General features: G+C 34.3%; 1 protein-coding gene across 4 annotated transcripts in view; it reads right to left on the bottom strand.

Annotated features, from left to right (window-relative positions):
• Nucleotides 1-23,517, bottom strand: part of PHF14 (PHD finger protein 14) — a 154,120-nt gene that overhangs the window by 37,533 nt on the left and 93,070 nt on the right. For all 4 annotated transcript variants that reach the window (XR_013999580.1, XM_081147793.1, XM_081147796.1 and 1 more), the window contains one exon: nucleotides 19,143-19,260. Coding sequence is in view for 3 of the 4 variants with exons in the window: in XM_081147793.1 (XP_081003919.1) it covers nucleotides 19,143-19,260 (118 nt within the window). In the remaining variant the exon portion in view is untranslated. The remainder of the gene's footprint in view (nucleotides 1-19,142; nucleotides 19,261-23,517) is intronic.

The following is a 23,517-nucleotide window of genomic DNA, read 5'->3' as shown; positions in this document are numbered from 1 at the left end:
CAACACTCATCAATTCTAGAAATATTTACCATACCTTTTATATACCTGCTATACCTTTAAAAGGTACCAAAGTTACTTGCTATATGTTTCATCTTTTGTAATTTATTTTTTATTTCTTTCAGAAACAAAGCTAAATGATTGGCACACTACAGATTTTTGTCTTAACTTTTTAAATTACCTATAGGGCTAGTGTAAAACATTCTTCATTTAAAATAATTCAACTTTTAAAAATCCTTTAAATTTGATTTCATACCAAAGGCTGATGATTTCTATTTGTCTTTAATCTCCTCTCAATATCAAGTTCATCATAGTGTGACAATTAGTTAACTTAATTAGGTGAACTTGATTAAGCTATTTTTTCTAGGTCAATATGTAAAATTACTGAAATTGAGAGCAGAGTTTGTAAAATTAATATTCCTATATAATGTAAATGACACTGAGTCATGTATTAATAAATACTCTCCAAATATCAGAAGAAACAAGTGAGTATACCTTGAAATAAAAAATGACTCTAAAAGGTTTAATATAGATAAATGTCTAATTTTTTAATAGAAAACAAATTATTTAAATATTTTTCCCTTAATGTCTCTTATTTAAAAACCTGTAAATTTTGCTTTAAATTACTCAAAACCAACTGCTTTTTATTGTTAATTCCAGTAGAAATGAAAGAACATATCTAAAAAACTATCTGCTATAAAACAAAATTCTTCTTATGTTTATAAATACTATGAATATGAAAAAACACATATTTTTTGCAGACATGCCTACTCCCTGAGATTTTCCTAATAACAATGTTTCCAAGGCCTTTGCTTTTATTAGATTTTTTTGTAAAAAGTCATACAAGGAAAAAAGTAAAACATTTGTTCTAAAAAACAACTATAAGTTATAGTTAGCTCCTCACGCTACAAAAATAAGAAATACATAATAACCACAAGTTTGTGTTTGGCTAGATTACTTGGGTTCCAGAATCACGTGTTACATGGGCTCCAAATTCACTTAAAAATGAGAGAAAAAAATTTTAATAAAATTTTAAATTATTCAAGTCAAGGAGTTTAAATTTTACCAACAGTGAACTAAATGAAAATGAGAGCTGAATATAAAAAATAGAAGTCTTGCCCAGCTGATGTGGTTCAGCAGTTGAGCATCCACCTGTGAGGGGGAGATTGTGGTTGGGGCACATGCCCAGGTTGGGGGCTTGATCCCCAGCAGGAGGCAGCTGCAGCTGATCAATGACTCTCTCTCACTGACGTTTCTATCTGTCTCTCCCTCTCTCTTCCTCTTTGAAATCAATGGAAATATATTAAAAAAAAAAAAAAAGAAGTCTTCAAGCTGCAAAAATAAGTTCTCTGGCTCCACCAATCACAACATGACCTAGTACTTTGTGGATATTTGTAGACTGCTAGCATTTATGATTATCTCAAATGAAATTCATTATAATGCCTGATGCTAGTAACACAAAGGAATCTACTATTTACTTCTCAATTTGATAGTATGCCCACTGGCTTTGCCTAAAAGTAATTTTTAATACTTACTATGTAATATTAAGAGAAAAAGCAGGGATAAAGTCATTTATGCCAGTGTTTCTCAACTGTTTTTTAATAAACATCCCCCCAAATTTCAATGCCACATAAATACTGTACTGTATATCTGTTTATGTGCTTACATATAGTTGTACTATATATATAAAAAGAGTAAATTCATTTTTTATTTTATACAAGATTATGAATGACTAAATATAATTTTTAATCAAAAATTAAAGCTATTAATATGTAACAACTTTATAACTACCTTTGCTGAGTAATCTTAAGGGAAAAACAACCATGCAAAGGATTTACACAAAAAGAAGGAAAGTGTAATCCAGGTTCTGCTTGTGAATGCTGACATGAAATTTCTGAAAATCTGGCTTCTTTCATAGTACAGAATACTTTACTATGGTAGTTGCAGTATTTGGGGGTCAAAAATGAATAAATATGCTAGAATGAAGAGATAAAAACAGCCAACAAAGCAAAAAGCCAAATCCTAATTTTTAAGCCCAAATAAAAATGAAGAACTCTAAGTCCTTTCAGCTTGCATCCTGAGAAAGATTATTTGTAATTAAAATGCTGACAGAACTACTTAGCAGCAGCACTGCTACCATGGCAGACAATGGATTTGGCACTGTGGAAGTCACAACAGCTGCTAACTGTACCCAGCCTCACCCTGACTTAATATGTGATGAAAAATGAAGGACTTTAAAATGTAAGAAATGCAAACAGAACTGATTTTAGAAAGAAAGGACAAGAAGCTAGGCTTGAAATAAGATGTTGGGAAATTTAAACTGTTGTCAACAATGTTACTTATGTACACTGAAAGCTTACCAATTATTTTTCCTACCATTCCCCACCACCTGTTTTTTAATACTGGATGACTTTAACAAGACAGGTCTGAATGTATCATAAGTTAATTCTTTATCAGTTTTCATATATCACCCTTTACCTTGGTCGGCCAGCTGAAAATTATGCAAGCTATAAATTAGCTTTAAACAAGCTGTGAATCAGGTTAGAACTGGTTTTCGAATTAAAGAGCCTTCAGTATATTACAAGGTGCTGTCATTTTATTACCTCAATCAATTCTGTGTGGCCTGAGGTGGAAGGAAATGAATGCTGTCTTCATTTGCAATGGGTTTATCTCTTACAGCAGGCTCTGGAAACATAATCACAGCAATGAATTGAACGCTAAAGTACATTTAACATTACCAATGCAGGAAATTGTTACTCCTTCACAAAGATGGAGTTCCAATGGGAAAAAACCACATTTCTTTACCATGAAAAATATACAAAAAATTAGCACTTGATCAAGCTTAAATTTTATAGAGTATTTTAAAAAATTATAAAGCTGACATTCTATTAAAATAATTTTAAGTGGTCCTCAAATAAAGAAAAGAATAAAAACACAATGGATGTGCTACTCTCAGTGTTTCAGAAGTACTAGGCATAAATATATATATTTCATCTTTATCTTCATGAAAACTATTTCTTTTTCCTGTGGCCATGCAATTAAATAGAAAAGTGAATTAGGTACTCGTCAGGCTCATCATAGTTAACAGACTATAAAACATAAAACAGCCAAAAAAAAAAAAAAAGGCTAATAAGTAGGTATTATTTATTACTGAGGAAATGAGCGAACGAGGGAGAACAAGTGACCCCCAAGATAATGCAGCTACCTAGACAGCTGGATTCTTGGTCTGTATTTCTGAAGAATATCTGACTAAGAGTACAGGGCCATTGAGTATGTACACCTAAGAGACTAATTTCTTAGAAAACATTGCTTGTACCAGAAGTAACAAGGAACACTGCCGAGGGAAGGAATAAAGTCAAGTTAGAGGCCTTAGAAGGGTATGTTAGGTGAAGGAAGAGGTGGGTTCCAGTGCCAGGACACAAGGAAATCCACATGTTTATGTGCAAGTACTCAATGCACACACTAGAGCGCAAGAATGCTTTCAGGCTTTGACAAAGTTTGCTTAGAGGGCTGCGTGTTGCTCTACCAAATCATTCTATTTGTACAATGTAAGCTGCAATGACGTGTTAATTTCCATATATGGTTTTAAAAGTCATTCTGTAGTTTGCCATGTTTCCTCCTACAGTGCTTTGGACCACATATGTTGAAATAAAACTGTCATCAGTTTGGATCCCCGAGTGACCAAATGGGCAGACTTGCTCTTCCAACATGTATTAACATGTTACTTGCATGAGAATCAACAAGTGTTAATCCACCAAAAATTTGGTATTTTTTGTGTCTGTGCTGTATTACCTAGCCTACCCTGATTTATATTCCTATCAAACTCTTCCTAGTTTTCATAATCCCATTCCAATGGCATGTTATTTACAATCTCTTTTTGATTCTTGGAGATGAAAACGTTACTGAGTCTCTCAATGCCCACAGTAGCTTATTTGCACATTTTAATGGCACTTAACACTTTTAAACCTTGTTACAATTATATGCATACATGCTTCTCTATCCTTCTAGAATACAAGTTTTTTAAAGATGAGATCATGTCTGATTGTCATAGTATGTATCAAGCACCTAGTAGAATATGTGTGGCATACCTTTTGACTATGATACAGATTTTTATTCAATAAAATGAGGTTCCTATTGCAGACATATTGGTAGGCCCATCAAGGAAAAGAAAATACCTGTATAAATAAAAGAGTTCCTGTTTCTTTTCAAATTTTATGTACGAAAAATACGAAATAGACATTTTGTTTGAGATTAGTTTTACACCCTTTGACAACCCCAGTGTTCTTCATTCTGGAGGGCAGTTTCTTTTTAATTTAAAACTATTATCTCTATTCCAAAGAAATCTATAATCAACAGGTACTCTTATAGAGATGCTGAGTGAACTAGACAGGAACAGAAACTATTCTAAGAAGGAATATTACCTTAAGTTTGCTCAATAGATAATTTCTTACGTCTCTTACTCTTAGTCTTTTCTGCGTATTTGGGTCATGGCTGGCAGGCGTTGATGTTTCAGACATCATTTGTTGTTTCAACAAATAGCCTTGGGCATCCAGGGCAAAAACTAGAACGTGCACCCTTCCACTGCCATTCGGCAAAATAAAAGTTTAAAAAATAATTCCAATAACAACTAGTAGGAAACGGGCTAGCAGTGAAGAACTACCAGGAGCAACTTTAAATCTGTCTATCTTAGAAAATACTATGTGTAACTGTTCTGGCTCCTTGTCTTCAAGGAAGTATGAGAGAAATATTTTCTGCCAGAAGAGTTGTAGTCTAACTGGTCAAAAGAACCTAAACATTAAAAAAGATGAATAACAGTACAAAGAAACACCTACCAAATGCCAGGTGAACAGTCTAGCAAACAAATGCAACAGATTTAGTCCAGACCTGAGGAAGACGGAGAAAGCCAGGATTTCAGCTGGACACTTTATTTTATTTATTTATTTATTTATTTATTTATTTATTTATTTATTTATTTATTTATTTATTTGAGGTGTTTCTTGCTGTTGTTTTCTTGTTTTGTTTTTTTTTTTAACATATCTTTATTGATTTCAGAGAGAGGAAGGGAGAGGGAGAGAGAGAGAAATATCACTGATGAGAGAGTCACTGATAGCTGCCTCCTGCACGCCCCTGACTGGAATGGAGCCCGCAACCCGGGCCTGTGCCCTGACCGGGAATCCAACTGCGATCTCCTGGATCCTAGGTTGATGCTCAACCGCTGAGCCACGCCCAGCCGGGCTGGACATTTAATTTAAAAAATAAAACACCAAAAAACAAACACAAAAAAAAGGGGCCTGATCTTATGAGAGAAGGGCAGACGGAGGAAGTGGGGAGAGGGAGGGTGACAGACATAGCTTTCTGGAATACTAGCTGGGGACTGACTAGGTTATAGGTGGCCTTGAAAGTCAGGGGTAAAGCCCTGACATCTGTCCTATGGTATGGACAAGGCAGAGCTCCTTCCTTGAGTTTTCTAACCTGGAAGGACATGTGGGAAGTCGTCTTTCAAAAAGCCTGACTTGGAGAAAAACTTTTAACATGGCTTAATGGGAATAAAAACGGATCCTGAAGAGAAAGATTTTTGGAATAGAGAACAAAAGTAAGTGACATTTTGTTTTTTCTTCTGAGACAGTAAATAAGAGATTGAGGGAGGGAAAGTAACAGAGACGGAAGTCAGAAAAGTGCAAAGGCTACTTCTCAGGTTGAGAGGAGGGAGATGAGGAATTGGCCCCTTTCTCCTCGGTGAGGTAAGAAAGCCTTGCTGATAAATGAGGGTGCTGGAAGTAAAACCGAGACTTGAGATATGTGGCCAAGACTTGAAGTAACTGCTGTCGGGAATCTGACAAGGGGCTCCCACGATGGCCCGGAGGCCCTGCTTAACGTAGGAGGCATACATTTGTAGTGAACCGAAGTTCGTCATTTCCTCCAGTTATTTCTGGCCAGAAAAGAAACAGATGAACCAATCCAGTGAGTGCAGAGAAAGCAGAGGATCTGTAATAGGGGACTCTAATGCTCTGTAAAAGGGTACGTTCCGAGGCCAAATCGTAGCTTAGAAAGGAGGGGAAGTCGGAGGGGAGCGGTGGCCTGGCGGCCTGGAGGAGGGCTGGGCACCTGGCAGGCAGTGGGTGAAGCAGCGGGCGTCCCAAGGAAGAAAGGGTCGCCAGCTGAGTCACAGGGGAGGGCATTTCACATACATTAAAGGACTCACGGGCTGAGTGAGATTTTCTCGCAGTCTCATAAAATTTCGTGTGTTAAAGGAGATGTGCCCTGATACAACAGTTCAGGGACTGGTTCCCCTGAAGTGTTTCACAGCGAACACGGGCCTGGAAGCTCAGGAGAGGCCTGAAGAAGGCGGACAGGCGAGGTCGGAGAGGATGGGTTTCTTTGGAAGGGGCACTTTAGAGGCAGTCCCTAGATAAGAGGGATTTTCTGAAAAGCTCTCAGAGTGACCCAGGGCTTGAGGGACACAGAGACTGGGCGGCGAGGCATGTCTGCCTGGCTCCTGTGACGGAGCAGTGGAGAAAAGAGGCGAGGGCTTGCGTGTGCTTACTTAGGACAAATGACCCACAGAGGACAGCAAGACCAGATGTCTAGAAAGGTACCTAACCAAGTGGGACAGCCAAGTGGGAATGAGGTGACACCAATCAGAGAGGAGGAAAGGGACTTAAGTTCTGAAAATGAGTGATAAGTGACCCACAGGAGCAGGCACCTCTCACATCAAGGCAACTGCAGGTAGGAAAACCCTAGTAATGCTGGGCAGCTACAACCCACGCAGGGAGCAGGGACAAGATCCAAGGCCAGGAGGCCCTTCCAAACCCAAGGTTTCCCAGCTTGAGGCAGACCTGAGCTGGTGAGAAGCTTTGAGCTGCTTGAGAATCTGAAGCCCTGGCATTAGACTGGGCTAGATTTATATATATATATATATTTTATAGAGTATTAATACCTCAGGGAGACTGAAAAAATATGAGATACGCCCTATAATCACTTGAGGAAACAACAGAGCTTGTGTAAAGGCACTGGGATGAAAGAATTAAGTCGCTTTATATTTGCATCTTGCCTTGAACTCAGGAAAAACATATCTGAATAAAAATGGAAGATTAGTCTTTTAAAAACAGGAACCTGGATAGTCATTAAAGCATCTCATACGGAGCACAGATAAGACCATTTCTATTGTCTCCTTTTGTACTCTTTACTTAAAATTAATTTGAAGGGTTTTCGTTAAAGGTGTGGATTTCAGACTGCGGGGTTTTAATTTTTTCAAATTGCTAAAGTGAGTAAAAAATAAAAAGGCAACTAACTCTAGTTGACCCTACTGGGGAAGTTCCTATGTTAAAGAAGCTTTTTACTGATAAAGAAACACAAATATACTTGATAAATATATGTAGAGTGTCATGTTTTCAAATGCTGCTTTCACTAATTCAGGGAAAAAGGAGGAAAATTGAGGAAGAGGTGAGAAAGATTTAAAAATAAGAGGAAATTGGGGGATTTGGGAACAACATCATGAAGACAAAGTTTACCTCACACAAAAATTAGACTCATGGGTAGTAGTAGACTTGAGAAATGGAAGACAACACGAAACTTAATACAGCCTTTATGCCGTAACAGGTTAATGCTTCCAGTCACTAAACGTCACAGGGAAAAGGTAGAAAAAATGTCTAAATTATACAGCAATTTGCCTGCTTGTAAAAGAGAAAAATACGCTTTCTAAAAGATCTACTTCATTCGCAATCTTAAAATGACCTGAAGTGCGAAAAAATTAGTGGTAAGTAAACTAATGACTGGATACTAGAATAAATGTTAAACTGAGTTATTAAATAATGTTTTGTTATATATGTTGAAACTGCTGTATTAAAATAAGAAAATAATGCTTATCTACCTTATGTTTATGACTTGCTTTAAGCCACCTATATATCTGTGCTTCACAAGCTGATTCACAAATATCTGGTAATCTAAATTTAGATATCTGGTTTTGGAAAAAGAATTTACAGAATACTATTTGTCTTGAAAAGTTCAGAAAATAGTCCAGTCCCTCAGGAACGCAGAAGTGAACTAATAAAAATGCTCTGATGCAGCCTGAACTTTTCAAAGTGATTCTTAAAAATTTTAACCTCTATAAGCATACTCTAAAGAGTTTTCAAACCAGCGAAGCAGATAATCATCTGTAGGCATTATCGAAGGTACATTTCACCAAAACCCAACTTAACTTAAATGAAGATATAACACTATGACATAAACCTTTAAGAAACCTTCAGATAAAACATAAAAAGAGATTGCATTTAGGCAACCAGAGTTTAAATTTAGCATATGACTATAGTTCAAAAGAAAAAAAAGGAACAATACATTAAAGTGATAACAACCTGTACAAGTCTGAAACAAAAAAATCTGGATGGCTGAGCCAGGTCACAGGTAGAAATACAGTGGAATAAAAACAGTTACATATGTGAATCTTTATCTGTCAAGGAGGAGGTAAACATTTTTTTAACTTTTTATAGGTGAAGTAGTAATTTCATACTCTTTGGTTAACAAACAAAAGAATTAACCCCAAATGAGCCTAAATTGCATTATAATTGGTACTTGATCCACTGACAAACAAAGCATTGTTTTTGAATAAAGGAATTTTTACTGCAAAAGATTGCTGATATTAAAAAAATGTACAAAATCTTCCAGTTTGTACATAAAGTGGCTGACACTTCACAAATCAGAATATTCTTAAACGGTCTTTGCAAAAAGACTGAATGTGGTTGATTTTAGTTTCTTTGCACAATAAAGGTTTTTAAATTTCACAACTCAGGACAAACATTAAGAAGAAATATTTGACTCAGCTAAAATACAGTGCTTAGTGCCTAATAAAAAATTCACCTTTAGATCCCTTTTCCTCACCCTCCCTCCAAGTATAACAGATTAGATTCTGCTGGCTCTACATAAATCATCTATATTGTCAAGTGGCAGCTCTGTTAACACAGATACTTATTTCATTGAATTTTATGAGGAAAAAAGCCTTGAGCAGTTGTAGGACCATCTTTAATTAATTTATTTGTTTTAAGAATAACCTCCAGTTTTTATTCCCCTACTTGCTAGAAAGATCAAAACACATCCCACTTAACAATAAAGATATTTTTTCTTTTCCTAGTAGTACTAGTGTTTTTTCCTAATAGAAAAATTATCTGAGTTTCTACATTATGAAAATCTAAAATAGCTTCAGGACAAAATCTAATTTGAGAATCTCTTGCAAAAAAGGAACAGAAAATACTTATTTCAATATATGTATAAAAGCAAGTTTCTAAAACACAGGTTCTAAAATCAGGCAGGTGTGGGTTCAAATCACTGTTGTACCACTTATTAGCTGTGTAATCCTTAAGTTCTTTAAACTTCATTTTTCTTTAATCCACAAGGAGGAGCTAATAAACAGTAACTACCATAGGACTCTGGTGAGGAGGACACGGGATGGTACACTGACAGTGCTAGGCACACAGAAGTACTCAGAAGTGTCCATTGCTGTTGTTACTCCTATGGTACTTTCTTATACTAAAAGGGTTCCTTTTTTTTTTTTTTTTTTTTTGAACCAGCAATTACAATGAGAGTATATGTGTACAAAGAAATACTGCACATATATACTTAAAAATCTGGTTAGAAAAGAGTATTTGACATGAAAAATTGTTATAAATAAAATTACATGAAAAAAGGCCATTAAAACAGAATTATATGATTGCAAATTTTAAACTTAAAAAAAAATTTCAATTACAGTTGACATACAGTATTATAATAGTTTCAGATGTAAAACACAGTGATTAGACATTTATAACTTACGAAGTGATCACTTCAGTAAGTCTCGTACGCACCTGACACCACACACAGTTATGACAATATTACTGACTCTATTCCCGATGGTGTACATCACATCCCTGGACTGTTTTTATAACTGGCAGTTTGCACCGTATCCTTTCACCTTTCTTACCCGCCCCCCTAACCCCCCTCCCCCCGGCAACTATCAGTTTGTTCTCTGTATCTGAGTTTCTGCTTTGTGTGTTCGTTTAGTTTTCTAGATTCCACATATAAGTGAAATCATATGATACTTATCTTTGTCTGACTTATTTCACTTAGCAGAATTCCCTCTAGTTCATCCATGTTGTCACAAGTGGCAGATTTCATTCTCTTTCTATGGCTGAGTAACATCCCATTGTATATTTACTACCTCTTCTTTACCCATTTGTCTATCCATGGACACTTAGGTTGCTTCCATATCTTGGCTGTTGTAATAATGCTGCAATAACATAGGGGTGCATATGTTTTTGAATCAGTGTTTTGGATTTCTTTGAATAAATACCCAGAAGTGGAATTGCTGGGTCATATGGTAGTTATATTTTTAATTTTTTGAGGAAACTCCATACTGTTTTCCATTGTGGCTGCACCAGTCTGCATTCCCACCAACAGTGCACGAGGGCTCCCTTTTCTCCACACCCTCCCCAACACTTTTTGTTTGTTGATTTGCTGATGGTAGCTGTTCTGACAGATATGAAGTGATATCTCACTGTGGTTTTAATTTGCATTTCCCTTATGATTAAGTGATGTTGAACACCTTTTCATATTGGCCATCTGTAAGTCCTCTTGGGAGAAGTGTCTATTCAAGTCCTCTGCCCATTTTTTAATCACTTTTTATGTAAAGTTGTATGAGTTCTTCATAAATTTTTGTATATTAACCCCTAAACAGATGTATAATTGGTGAATATCTCCTCCCATTCAGTAAATTTTCTTTTCGTTTTATTGATGGTTTCCTTTGATTAATATGTTTGCAATTCTTAAAGAGTAGCTTGTAGTAGGATATAGGATATACTACCTAAACATGAGCAGAAATGTAATACTTTTAGGTGCTATTGTTGCAGGTAATTTTAAATATTTTAAAATATTTTTTAATTTTTCAATTATTCTACAATGACCATGAATTAACAGTTATAACAAATTTTATTTTATTATTTTTTTTCAAAATATATCTTTATTGATTTCAGAGAAAGGAAAGGAGAGGGAGAGAGAGAGAGAGAAACATCAATGATGAGAGAGAGTCATTGATCGGCTGCCTCCTGCATGCCCCCGACTGGGGATCTAGCCAACAACCCAGGCATGTGCCCTGACTGGGAATCAAACCCCGATGGCCTGGATCCTACGTTGATGCTCAACCACTGAGCCATGCCAGGCCGGGCTATAATAAATTTTAAAAGACACGCGCAATGTATGTTACTTCTTTTTCTGACTCCAAGTTTCTCCAGAGAGGAAGAGTTAGAGAAAAGAAGGAAGGAGAAAAAGAGTGAGAAGCACTTCTTTATTTAAAGCCAGATTTTATATAAAAGTTATTAGTTCTGTTATATTAAAAATTACTATTTCAAATTACTACTTTTCAGCTTTAAAGTTAAACAAACCTTAAGAGTCTGACACCTCAATTGTAGCACATTCGATCATACCTCAAATATACATTTGGAGATCAGTTGGTATGAATTCTCCTACTTAAGTAAATACTAAACTTTGTAGTGAAAGGAGACTATTAGATCATGGAAATGGCCAACTAGAACTTACTGATAAATTTATCACTACATGATGTCTTAATCAGACCAAAGGATAATATTTAAAAAGGCATAAAGCCTCTCTCTTGATGAACTGTTAACTCAGAGAAAGTAGATGGGTCATTAAATCTAAATCCCAAGTTTCCTGTAGCAAAACTGTTATGGTACAGAGCTTTGGGTATGGATGCTGTAGCCTGCAGAGTGAGAGAAGACTGTGAAAACAAGCCAAAAAAGCCTACCAAAAAGACCCAAGAAATGGTCTGCTAAGAAGGGAGAAAACCAGAAGAGAACAGGTTCACTAAACGCAAGAAAGGAGTTTGTACAAAGTAGGAAGTTACCAACAGTGTCAGCTACCACAAAGAAGTAGCAAGCAGATGAGGCAAAGTAATTGAGGAAGATTCTTGATGGGACAAACTGAATACAGCTCAGAGAAGATCCTTGAGATGTTTCTGGGCAATTCCAAAACTTGGGAAGAATGGGCATATGGTATATTAGTAATCCAGGAATGCTACTGTTCTGAACCTGAGTCAGGTGTCATCTCTTTACCTTGCCTATGGGGCTGAAAGACAGTCCTGTTAAAGAACAGCAAAATGTGAATACTGAAGTTAGAGACAAAGTATGTGTAAGGAATTTAAAAGAGATCAGGGTCAAAAGTTGTGCTCTTAAATTTTAATAATCATAATTATCACGTATGGTGTTTACAAAAATGCTGAATCCTGAGCATCATTGCAGAAATACTGGTTCTGCAGGTCTGCATGGGGCTGTCTGAACCACATATTTAATAGTACTTTAGGAGATCCTGGTGCAGGTGATCTGTAGACTACACTTCAGGGAGAAATCCCTGGCATTTGGGCTGTGTGGATTGACAAATGATGAGAATTACAAATTATAAGGTAAACCAGAAGGTTAAAAATTGTTTTTGATAAATAAAGCACAAGAAGGAATAAAGTGATGTTCACCTAACCTATTAAAGGTAGTTTAAAGGTAGCTCACAGGGCCCTGACAAAATGAGAACCGAAGCTAAGAATTTAATATGGAGCAGGACTGGACTATGCTGGAGCTTTGAGGCCATGGAGGACAGTGTGGACCTTTAAGGATAATTTGCCTTACTCAGCATTTACCAATGGAAAATATGTTAAGAACAGCATATATGAAATTCCCAGGAGATATTCAATTTTTTAAGTAACATGAGATAAATTTATATGCTACAATTAAGGAAGTACAGTCATCCCTCAGTATCCATGGGGAACTGGTTCCAGGTCTCCCAGGGATACCAAAATCCTAGGATAGTCAGGTCCCTTAGTCAACCCTCTATATCCACAAGTGACGCATCCCTAGATTCGACCAACTGCAATTCTCGGTTGGTTGAATCTGTGGATGTGGAATCCATCATACAGAAGGCTGACTGTGATTTCTTCCACTGGGAACCAGGGAGCGGGTGGCAGAAAAAGAGAATGGGGTGTAAAAATAGGGTTCTGAAGAATTTATATGTATAAATCATTGGCTTTTGACTCATACACATAAAGGACATGTTGAGGTCCTACATCCCTAAAAGAAAGGCATTAGGAGCATCTGAGAATGAGTATAATGCCCTCACTTCAGAATGAAGCGCTCTTGGGGCATAAATCTGTGAGACATATTGAAGGCACATAATCGTTTTATGAAATTCTGAATGTGTTTACAGTGTGCCCTGAAAGTTAATAACCTTAATTTCTATACTCCACACGGAATGTGAACACACCAGCCCAGAATTTGTCACATTTCTATCCTTAAAAGTATTCCAACATTTATACCATGAAAGGATGAGTTTCCAATATATGCCTGTTCTGTAAAAGACATTTGTTAGGCCTGATGAATCTTTATTATCAAAAATTGCATACAATCTGACAAACTGGGCCCATAAATTATCTTATACCTGTTTTCAGTGTTTGTTACTTTTAAATTTTGTTGTATTTACTTTTAATTTTTATTTCAGTTTCAAGTTTATAGTTTTCATGACCCCAAGGAAATAATACACCTCCACAATGTATAGGGAATTTCTTGTATATTTTTTCACCTATTGACAAAACATGCCTTCAGTTAAAAACAAGTTTCACTTTTATGCCCGTATCAGTTATATCTTCCTATTATTCAATAGTGGTAGATCCACTGGTTTAAATATGAAAGTAATATAGTGCCTTCTACTTATAAACATATTAATGTACGATCTTTGCGATTCACAGAGGGCCATAATTCTATATTTAATGTTAAATAGGCATTGCCATCAATATAAAAAAACAATTATTTGCTAATGACATACAATAAATTTAGCAAGAATACCTATGGAATACTATATAATTTTAAGTCTAGAGTACAAGTGCCTTAGTTTAAAAATAGGTTAATTATAAAAATACTTTTTCTTGCCTCTTAACTCTAGCAGGAAATGAAAACAAATAGCCCTTTTTGTGAATAAAGAAGTTAGACATGACCTTATTCTAGTGTGAAACTCTGGAAGAGACAAGACAGATTTTTACTTTTTATGTGTGAAGACAAAAAATAACACAGAAAATTGATCTTCGGATTACTTTGTAAAAACATTTCTTACATTTAAAAATCATAACATTATCACTAATTTTGAACTTTCCTCTTGACTAAAATGCTTGCTTATTTTTAAAAAATAAGAGATGCCATTTACTTAATGAGTATCTCCATTATTCCAAGTATTGCCATTAAACTTTTCACAAATGAGCAAGCTGAAGCCCGCTGGAGTATGGCTTGCTGAAGGTCACAAGCACTATAAATAGTTACTATATGAGCCCAGTTTATTCCTTCTGAAAGCTCGTAAAGCTGTTCTCTCTACATCATACTGAATACTTTGACTTTCTGAGTATTTTAAATTATTCTGTTTTCTTATTTAACAGTGCCTCAAATTGTAAGAAACTCCATAAATTTAATGGCAAAATTTTATAGAAAAATACTATCACTTAAAGATATAAACTGCTTATAGATACACATCCAAATTCCAGAAATGTCAAAAAGTAAATGTCAAAATAGTAAGTAACATGATATAACACACTTTCACTATATCCCCAAACCTTAATCTATAATTTCTTTTTCTTTTTTTAATCCTCACCTGAAGATATTTTTTCCATTGCTTTTCAGAGAGTGAGGAGGGGGGAAAGAGAAGCATCCATGTGAGAGAGACACATCAATCGGTTGCCTCCCACACGTGCCCCAACCAGAGCCAGGGATAGAGCCTGCAACTGAGGTATGTGCCCTTGGCTGGAACTGAATCGAGGACCCTTCAGTCTGCAGACTGACGCTCTAACCACTGAGCCAAATCGGCTAGGGCCCTAATCTATCATTTCTTACCAGTCTTGGCAAGGATTCTATCAGAACATCAAGATTAGAATGCTTAAATATATTTAATTCCAGAACTGAATTCTGTTAACTACCAGAGTTCATTCTTTGAGTCTTCTAGCTTAGAAGAAGTCTATCTTTGTTGTAGGCAAGAAGGTACTTTTTTTAAAAATTTATCTTTATTGTTGAAAGTGTTACAAATGTCCCAAGAAGATACTTCTTAAACCACAATATGTAAGTTACAAAGACAATTTTTAACAGATAATTCTACAAAATGATGAAATTAAATTAAATGTTTAATAAATTGGAAAGAATAAACTATCTAGCTGTATCTATACCTAGAATACCTGAAATCTCACTCACTTGTCTGAAGCTAGAACTTGAGCCATTCTTACTCGGGCGTTACTCTCCCAGCTCTGAGAACGGGCTAGCTCACTTCAACTAGGACCACCTCTTCGCAATGAATGCTGCCTCCACACATTACATACAAATACTGGAATGACAGGTTGTGTAATTAATATAGTCTCCATGACTTCTGAATTTTTACATTGGTATGTTACAAAACCCAATTTTATTATTTCAAATACTGGGTTAATAAAGTAAAAATATTCTTACTAACTTTTTAAAAGCAGTAAAGAAATATCTTTCAGCTTAACTACCATATTCTTAGTAGGGGACTTTTTTCCTCCAAGGGGGGGGGGAATATATATATATATATATATAAAAAAAACAGAAGAATTTAAAAACTAAAGAATGATAAGGTTGGTGAGTTCTGAAAGACAACCCTATGTATGGTGCCCTAGCGTACTTTGATTAATTATCTCAGCTGTGATTTAGTTTCTCATCACATATGGCTTTCCACAGCATGCTATAGAAACGCACCAGGCCACATGCCATCTAAATTAGAAAATGGCTTGGTTTTCCTAGTTTATAGTAACTGTAACTTAAAAAGTAATTTAGTTTTTCAATTTTGTATGTTATTAACATAGAAAACATTTGTCTCATTTTAGAGGTTCCCAATCATTCTCTTTCTCTGTGAATATAATGCTGAAGTATATAAAAATGTATGTCATAAACATTGATACATTTTACCTAGAGGAAACAAATCATATATTTGAAAAGGTTCTAGAGGAACACCTGACCATAATTTATTGAAGTAAACCAATATGCTTAATGTATATTACACAGGCACCGTGAAAACTACCTTAGGTTACAGAACTAAACAGATCAGCATAAATTCCAATTCTATTATAAAAAATAACCATAAACAATCTTTGTTTTGCTGAAAATTGTTACTTGATAAAAGTATTACCTAGGGACAGGTTTCAGAAACATGTCTAGGACAATGAAGTAAGCAACCTCTTTGAGCAGACTGTTATGACAAATAAAAAGTAAGTTCAGTTCAGTATATAAATGTTCAATTTAAACAAATAACATACTCTAAAAAAAAAAAGCACAGTGGAATTGTTAATGGCTGTTACTACTTACTGAATTCACAAATCACTGTTACTAGTCTGACATATAGCACTCTGTTAGAAACTAAGGGCTTAAAAGACATACAATTTTGCGAGCCAAGGAAAATGCCAGAGTAGCAGGGCATACCTTGAACTTTGTCTAGGAGAAGGTCAAAGATCAATTGGAAGTTTATGGGCTTTATCCCCTAAACTATCAAAGAGAAAATCTAAAGTCTAAATATTTAACTATAGCAATCATCAAGGATATCCCCCCCCAAAGTTTTAATCCTCAGACTTTTAGTAAGTCTACAAACCACAACAGATTTGTTCAATGGGATTTTAATGGAGGGCACTGCATATAGCTTTCCTCCAGATTTTTACATGCCTGTATCAGTGAAAAGGCAAATAAACACTCAGTGAAGCTAATAGAGGGCATTGTCTCACAAATCCTAAAAGAATGCTGAATTAAGACCATTAAGTGGTATAAATTTTACCTAAAAATGACTTCTCTGTCAACCCTGATAAATTCAAAGATTTAAAATTTAACCTAATGTCAGAAAAAAAAACAGGAGGCGAAATGAATAGTTAAAATATCACAAAGTCCTTTTTTATGAGTCAGTTATGTGCTCAAATTTCAAAGGACCTTAAAGGATAACTCATTTTAATTTTATATTTTTCACAAATCTTCATAATACATAAAATTCAGACACTCAATTTCTACTATTTCTAGCTTCAATTAAGTGTGCTTGCTTAATGTATTATAGCAAGATACTCCTTGGAGAGATTGTTCTGTTCCCTTCTTGAAGAGGCAAAATTCTCAATGACTATTTTACTTGAAAATAAACATCTATGTTGTTTCGACATAAGTATATCGGTTATAGGATTCCAGTTGCTCAATGCTGGAAATTTAAAAATAAAACAAAAGTGGGGGAAAAAATAATTCCCTTACTCAGGGATTTCTAATAGAAAGATTATCAAAAAGTACCATTTGTCTCAGGTGGCATTTGTAGTTCCACAAAATCTTCCATAGGGATTTGGATGAGGTTTCTATGCATATTTATGACTTAAAAAATTATATACTAGAAAGATCAAATATGAGGAAACCACATGCAGGTCTCCAAGCCGAGACAGCTCATCTTGTACTAGTCAGATAATGACCTGTCATGTTTACTCTAAGGCTTTTCACAAAACAGAGCTTAAACAAGGATGAAAAGTTAAAGCATAACTGGCACAGTCACTGTAAAATATATGATGTAAATTTAAATTCTCAGTGGCACTTGTGAACATAGATGACTTGGATGAAGCACTTTATAAAATAAATATTTATACATGTTCATTACCTACATCAAAAGAAGTTGTTTTCGTTTTGGGTGTTTCAGCCACAAAAGTTGTTGAGATCTACATCGAGTATACATTAGAAAAAGACTGAATAGTGAACTGGGCCCTATATTTTAAAAAATACAATATTAAGTCTACCTTATATCTTGATATATGTAAGTATATATCATAATTTTTAAATGTCAGTTAAAGTTTGATTTAGGTTATATGCATTGTGTGTATTTGTTTTAAAATTCTAAAAAAGTTCATTTTTACCTTAAAAATGTTAATAACTGAAGAATTCACAAAATACATAAAACAGTGGTTCTTATTCCTGATTAAAATAATTTGAGGAGCTTGTAAAAAATATATCTACCCTCGCTCCCTCTCTCTCTCCTTTCTGAACAATTTAGTCTAAAAGCCATTAGGTTTTGGTAAGTAAAGGTAGGTATCCATGTGGGTGGAGGTAAAGGGTGAAAGAGATCAGCATCAGGATTAATCATGTAAGAATATATATTAAGGATATTGGGAACCAGTTTTCTGTGAGGGGGTTACAAATATGGATGGGGGGAAAACTAGAATGGTTTCCAATACCTAAAAAGACACAGAAGTATAGGTGTAAATGTAGGTGTGTCGGAATGTGCACACAGGCATACCTTGGAGGTACTGCAGGTTTGGTTCCACACCACCACAATAAAGAGAATATCACAATAAAGTGAGTCACACAAATGTTTTGGTTTCCCAGTCCATATAAAAGTTATGTTCACACTATACTCTATTAAGCATGCGATAGCATTATATCTAAAAATACAATGTATATACATATCTTACCAAAATGTGACACAGAGACCCAAAGTGAGCAAATGCTATTGGGAAAATGGTGCCAATAGACTTGCTCAACATAGGGCTGCAAATCTTTAATTTGTAAAAAACACAGTACCTGTGAAGTGCAAAAAACAAGGTATGCCTGTAGGTACATCTAGTCCTTGGCATTGTCTACTGAGAAGACCTAGTAGGAGCAACATCCCAGTAACAATGAGCACATCTAGTACCCGTATCTTGGTTTCTAAATACCATTCTCTACTAACAGGAACTAGAGCTCCTTGGAGAAATAGCTGGTTCCAGGAGTAGGGGAATGGGAAGTGCAAGTTGAGCCTGGAACATTTTTAGTAAGAAAATAACTCAAAGACTGCTGATAATATCAAAAGGACACAGATGCCAAGCTGAAGTGGCAGACATCAGCCCCAAATGGCTTCCATTAACCAAATTTGGGACAATTTGAACATCAAAATAAATGATAATAAACCCATTGGGGGGGAAAAAACACAGAAAATGAAAATTTGATGAGGAATAGGATACTTACATAATTTCAAGGTTCTTGCCCATAAATTACATATTCCAAGTCTCTTTAAAGTTAGGAAGTTGATATAGAAAAGCTATCAAAATGAAGGAAAAACGACACTTTTTCTTATAGGATTTCCCCCCTTACCTTAGAAGATGAAGAATCGCATTCCTGACATATCCACCCATAGCCTGTTTGTTTAGGAGACTTTTTCAAAGGAGGATCCAGACAGCCAAAATGGTAGCACAGTCTGCATTCATCACACCTGCATGGTAAACAGATTTATGGTATATCTGAATAATATTTTCAAAACCATTTTTTTTGCAAAGACAAATAGCAAACTATGACACATTTCAACTTTAACACTGTTTATTCTACCTTTAGCTCATAAGATTATTAAATTAATGTTTATAACAAAAACAATCTAAACCTGAACTAATGGTAGGAAAAACAAAATATAACATATTTAACAAGCAAACAAAATATCATTCAGAACATTTTGATAGAAGAAATGTTAAGAGCATATGAATGAATGTACGTGTATAGCCATGTGTTCAAAACTGACCCAACAGTTTAGATTTTGAACTTCAAGAATTAGTCATTTGTCCATTAGATAATTTAACAACATTTAATGATATGATACATGCAATTCAATGTTATGAATTCAATTCACTACATTGTGTTTGTTCTAAAAATTTTTAGAACTCGAATTCTACAGGCTACATAAAGTACTCTGTAATCAATTCTATACAATTTATATCTCACCACTCTTTCTCCAAGTTCCTGTAGATTATAAACTTTCCAAAGTTTATAGCATGCTATCACAATCTATAGCAAATAAAAACCATTCTGAGAACTAAATGTAATTTTCTCAAATATAAATTTTCTCAAAATTTACTTGTCACTTTTTCTCAGTGTAGTTGGTTTTTCAAAGGACCTCCTAGTACATTTTAAATCTTATTAATAAATGTTTTGATAGTGTCTTTGCCACCTCTGATGTACAAAATCTAAGAAAACTATCATACCCATTCTTCGTTTCAGACAATGTCATCCTGCCGACAATGAAGAAAGATCTGTATTATTTCAGTGTCTTATAAAAAGAATTTTATCAGTTGGAATAACATGACCAAAATTTAACAACAAATAACAAAGATGTATACATCTTATAGAAAGAATTACATTCCTCCTTTTCTTTGCGCTCTCTTTTTAAGTTAAAAAAGATACTTTCTCCAAACCAATCTGTCAGATTCTCTTTATATATAGTTTCTCTTACTGATTTAAAACTTTAAAAGTTGAGAAATCCACAACTAAGAAACCAAGGGGAAAATTATAGGACCCACAATACTTGAATATATGCTAATTACTATTCAATAATCTTTATTAGAAAAAAAAGGGGGAAATGCTATTGTTATAAACCACACACAAAACTGTTGATTTTTTAAAAACATCACAATAAATGGGACTATAAATATACATTTATACTACAAATTTCATATAATGCTCCAAAACCCAATCTCCCAAAGACTCATTTTAGGAATCAAGAGTTTTCAGAAAAGTTAGCAACTTAGCTAAGTTATTCAGGTATAAAGAAGCTTACAACAGTTATATATCATATATTTATGCATTTCTTCCTCTACAACTTTCTCCTTATGAACCAAATAAATGTATATACTTTTCCAAAATCCTTTTAGACTAAAGATATGGAGTTGGGGGAAAATAGTGTTTACTGTGATAATTCTAGCCATGGAAAAATAAAACCAAATAAGAATAACAGTACTTTATTTACGATGCCAGTATTATAAACGAACTATCCAAAATTCTATTTAAAAGCAGTTAAAATATTTAAATAGCTGTGTTCTGACATTAAGAAATAATAGATAATATGTAGCTAACATCAAATGTAATATAGACTAAATGGCAAGCCCGCACAATTTTATGTTCTTTCTTCTCAACTTATTTACCTTTCAATAGTAAAAGCTCAGTTACACGAAATATATGGATGGTTATGGGACCCTTCATAGTATAAACATTTCTGAGTTTATAAGAATGTTGAGATTTCGAGATAGCTGAGGGCATTAAAACTAGTATTTCAATCATCTTTGAAAGGAAAATTTGAAAAAATGATTCTTTACTTCATCAAGAAAATGCATGAAGTGTAATTTACACTATCTTTGTCATCTCAGGACCATGAATGTAACAGATGTTGCTATGTGTCTAACGGTGTGCCAGCCTTTTGTGTTTGGAGTGAGTACCATCAATCTGCTGCTGTGTTTGAATTCTTGCACGCAACACTTTCACACGTTTTCAGAGTCCTCGCTTGAAAAGTATCAGCTACTGCTTTCTGATACTGTTAGTGTATTTGTCTAAGCAGCATTTCCCCCTCAATAATTTGTTATGGATTCAGAAACCAGATCATTAAACTTATTAAGACAAATTGACAGTAAAAAGACATGAAAATGAGAATTTCTACTGAGTTAAGTACATGGACTCAGTTTTTGATAACTATAGTCTTTTTTGCTTAATGGTAGGTTTTCGGGCAATGTTCCTCACAGTTTAGAATGCCAATAATCTGGGCCCTTGATAGGTAAAGAGGTATGGTAATGCCTTCCTAGTTCATATCAAATCACAACATAATTACTGCATATTTACTTTATAACTGTCTCATAATTACTTGCAAATTAAGCTTTCCAGTATATATTTCAAGTCAAACGCCAGATGAATATAAAGGTGAATCTTAATTCGTTATTTTTTACCTTCATGTATGCAGGTGATTCTTGTTGGAATATATATGAATTTCCAGCTAATAAACTAAGAACAAGTTTGCTACATTGATATAGTTCCAATTTGTAGATGAGTTCAGTTAATTATAAAATTAAATTATCTTTCAGCTCAAGAATAAATGCAAAAGGGAAAACAAAGGTTTATATGCTAGATTTGTTAGAATATAATGCTGAAGTATATGCCATTTGGAAATGACCTAATCCTTACTAATTCCTTCAATAGTGACACACTTTAGAATCACTTGGTCTACATACAGAACTTTGATGTATTTGTGATCAGTCCCAGAGGAAAGGAAGAATTTTGTCAGAATGTAGGGTGATATGTGAGTTCTCTCAAGTTATAGCTCACTCACCAGTAAATAAAAAATTGTAATTCTAAGACTAAAACAGAAAAAAAGAGTAGTTAATACACTTAGGAACTGCCAAAATCCAGGAGACAAAAAACAAGAATAAAAAGAAATAACTCAATCTTGAAATCATTAGCTGTTAATAAACAAATACACAAATGTAAACACTTTCTGGAAATGACTAAAATTATTTCCATGAGGAAAAAATCTCATCCTTTCTACATTGGAATATTAAAGAAATCTTTATGTGCTCGTAACAAAAATATCCTGAATGACACAGTGAACTTGAGCAGAATTTGCAAGAATATGCCACAGACAAATGTAAGAGATACCACCAAGAATCCTAGAAATCAAAGGACAATGTAAATTGTTGAAAATAGTGGATTACTTATTTCATGCACACACACACACCACTTTGTAAACTTTAGCAGATTTTGTCAGAACAAATTCTGGCTATGTTACAAATTTATATCATTTTTAAAAACTCAAAAATCAGAAACTCATAAGGGTCTGCAATCATTCTGCTACCTAAAAGCGAAATAGTTGAAGTAGTTATTGATCAAATTATTATTGTTGGTTCCTTCTATTTCTTACATATACTTGGAAACACATTATCATAGCACATGTATAGTACATACTTAATTTATAAAAATAAATAGTGAATAAAATGTTTCTCAAATCTTTTGCAAAAGCAGTCATTGACCCACAAATGCTTAGTGATATAACACAATGTACTTTATTAAACAATGCAAATGTCTATGTAATAAAAACAGACTATTATAACATACCGATAACACATATATTAAATAGGAAGGACATATCTTAAAATATGAAAAGAGAATATAAAACTAACCTGTAAAGAAACACTATGAAATTTTTAATAAAATGCAAACTGGATGCTTAAAGAAGTATCCTTTAAACATCTAATAAATACTGTTCACATTAACACTATAGGGCACTCTAAAATTACAATTTTAAATGAGATTAAATGAATCCCATTTATAAGATAAAAGGAAACCTGATTGTTTAATTAGATTCTTATTAAATACAATTTTCTAGGCATCAGATTAATAATGGATACAGATGTAAATAATAAAGCAGCTGTATATATGGTCTTTTACACATTGACTTAACAAAATGCAGTGAGCAAATAAATGTATTTCTATATGTTTTTAAAATGCTTACTTAGCATATGGTTAAGTATAGCACCCTAGACAAAGAAGAGGAAGAAAATGATTTATGTTCATATGTCCTATGATCCATGTAACAAGCAATCGATCATGTTTATCTGATTGCTGAGAATTACATACAAGTAAAAAAGAAACTACTGATTTATTTTTTCCTGTGCCTAAGAAACAGGCTAAAAGCCAGTGTTCTAAAGGGTTTCTTTAACTC

Source organism: Miniopterus schreibersii (genome assembly GCF_964146895.1).
Source record: "Miniopterus schreibersii genome assembly, chromosome: 9".
Taxonomy (NCBI): domain Eukaryota; kingdom Metazoa; phylum Chordata; class Mammalia; order Chiroptera; family Miniopteridae; genus Miniopterus; species Miniopterus schreibersii.
This window is presented reverse-complemented; position numbering and strand designations above follow the sequence as displayed.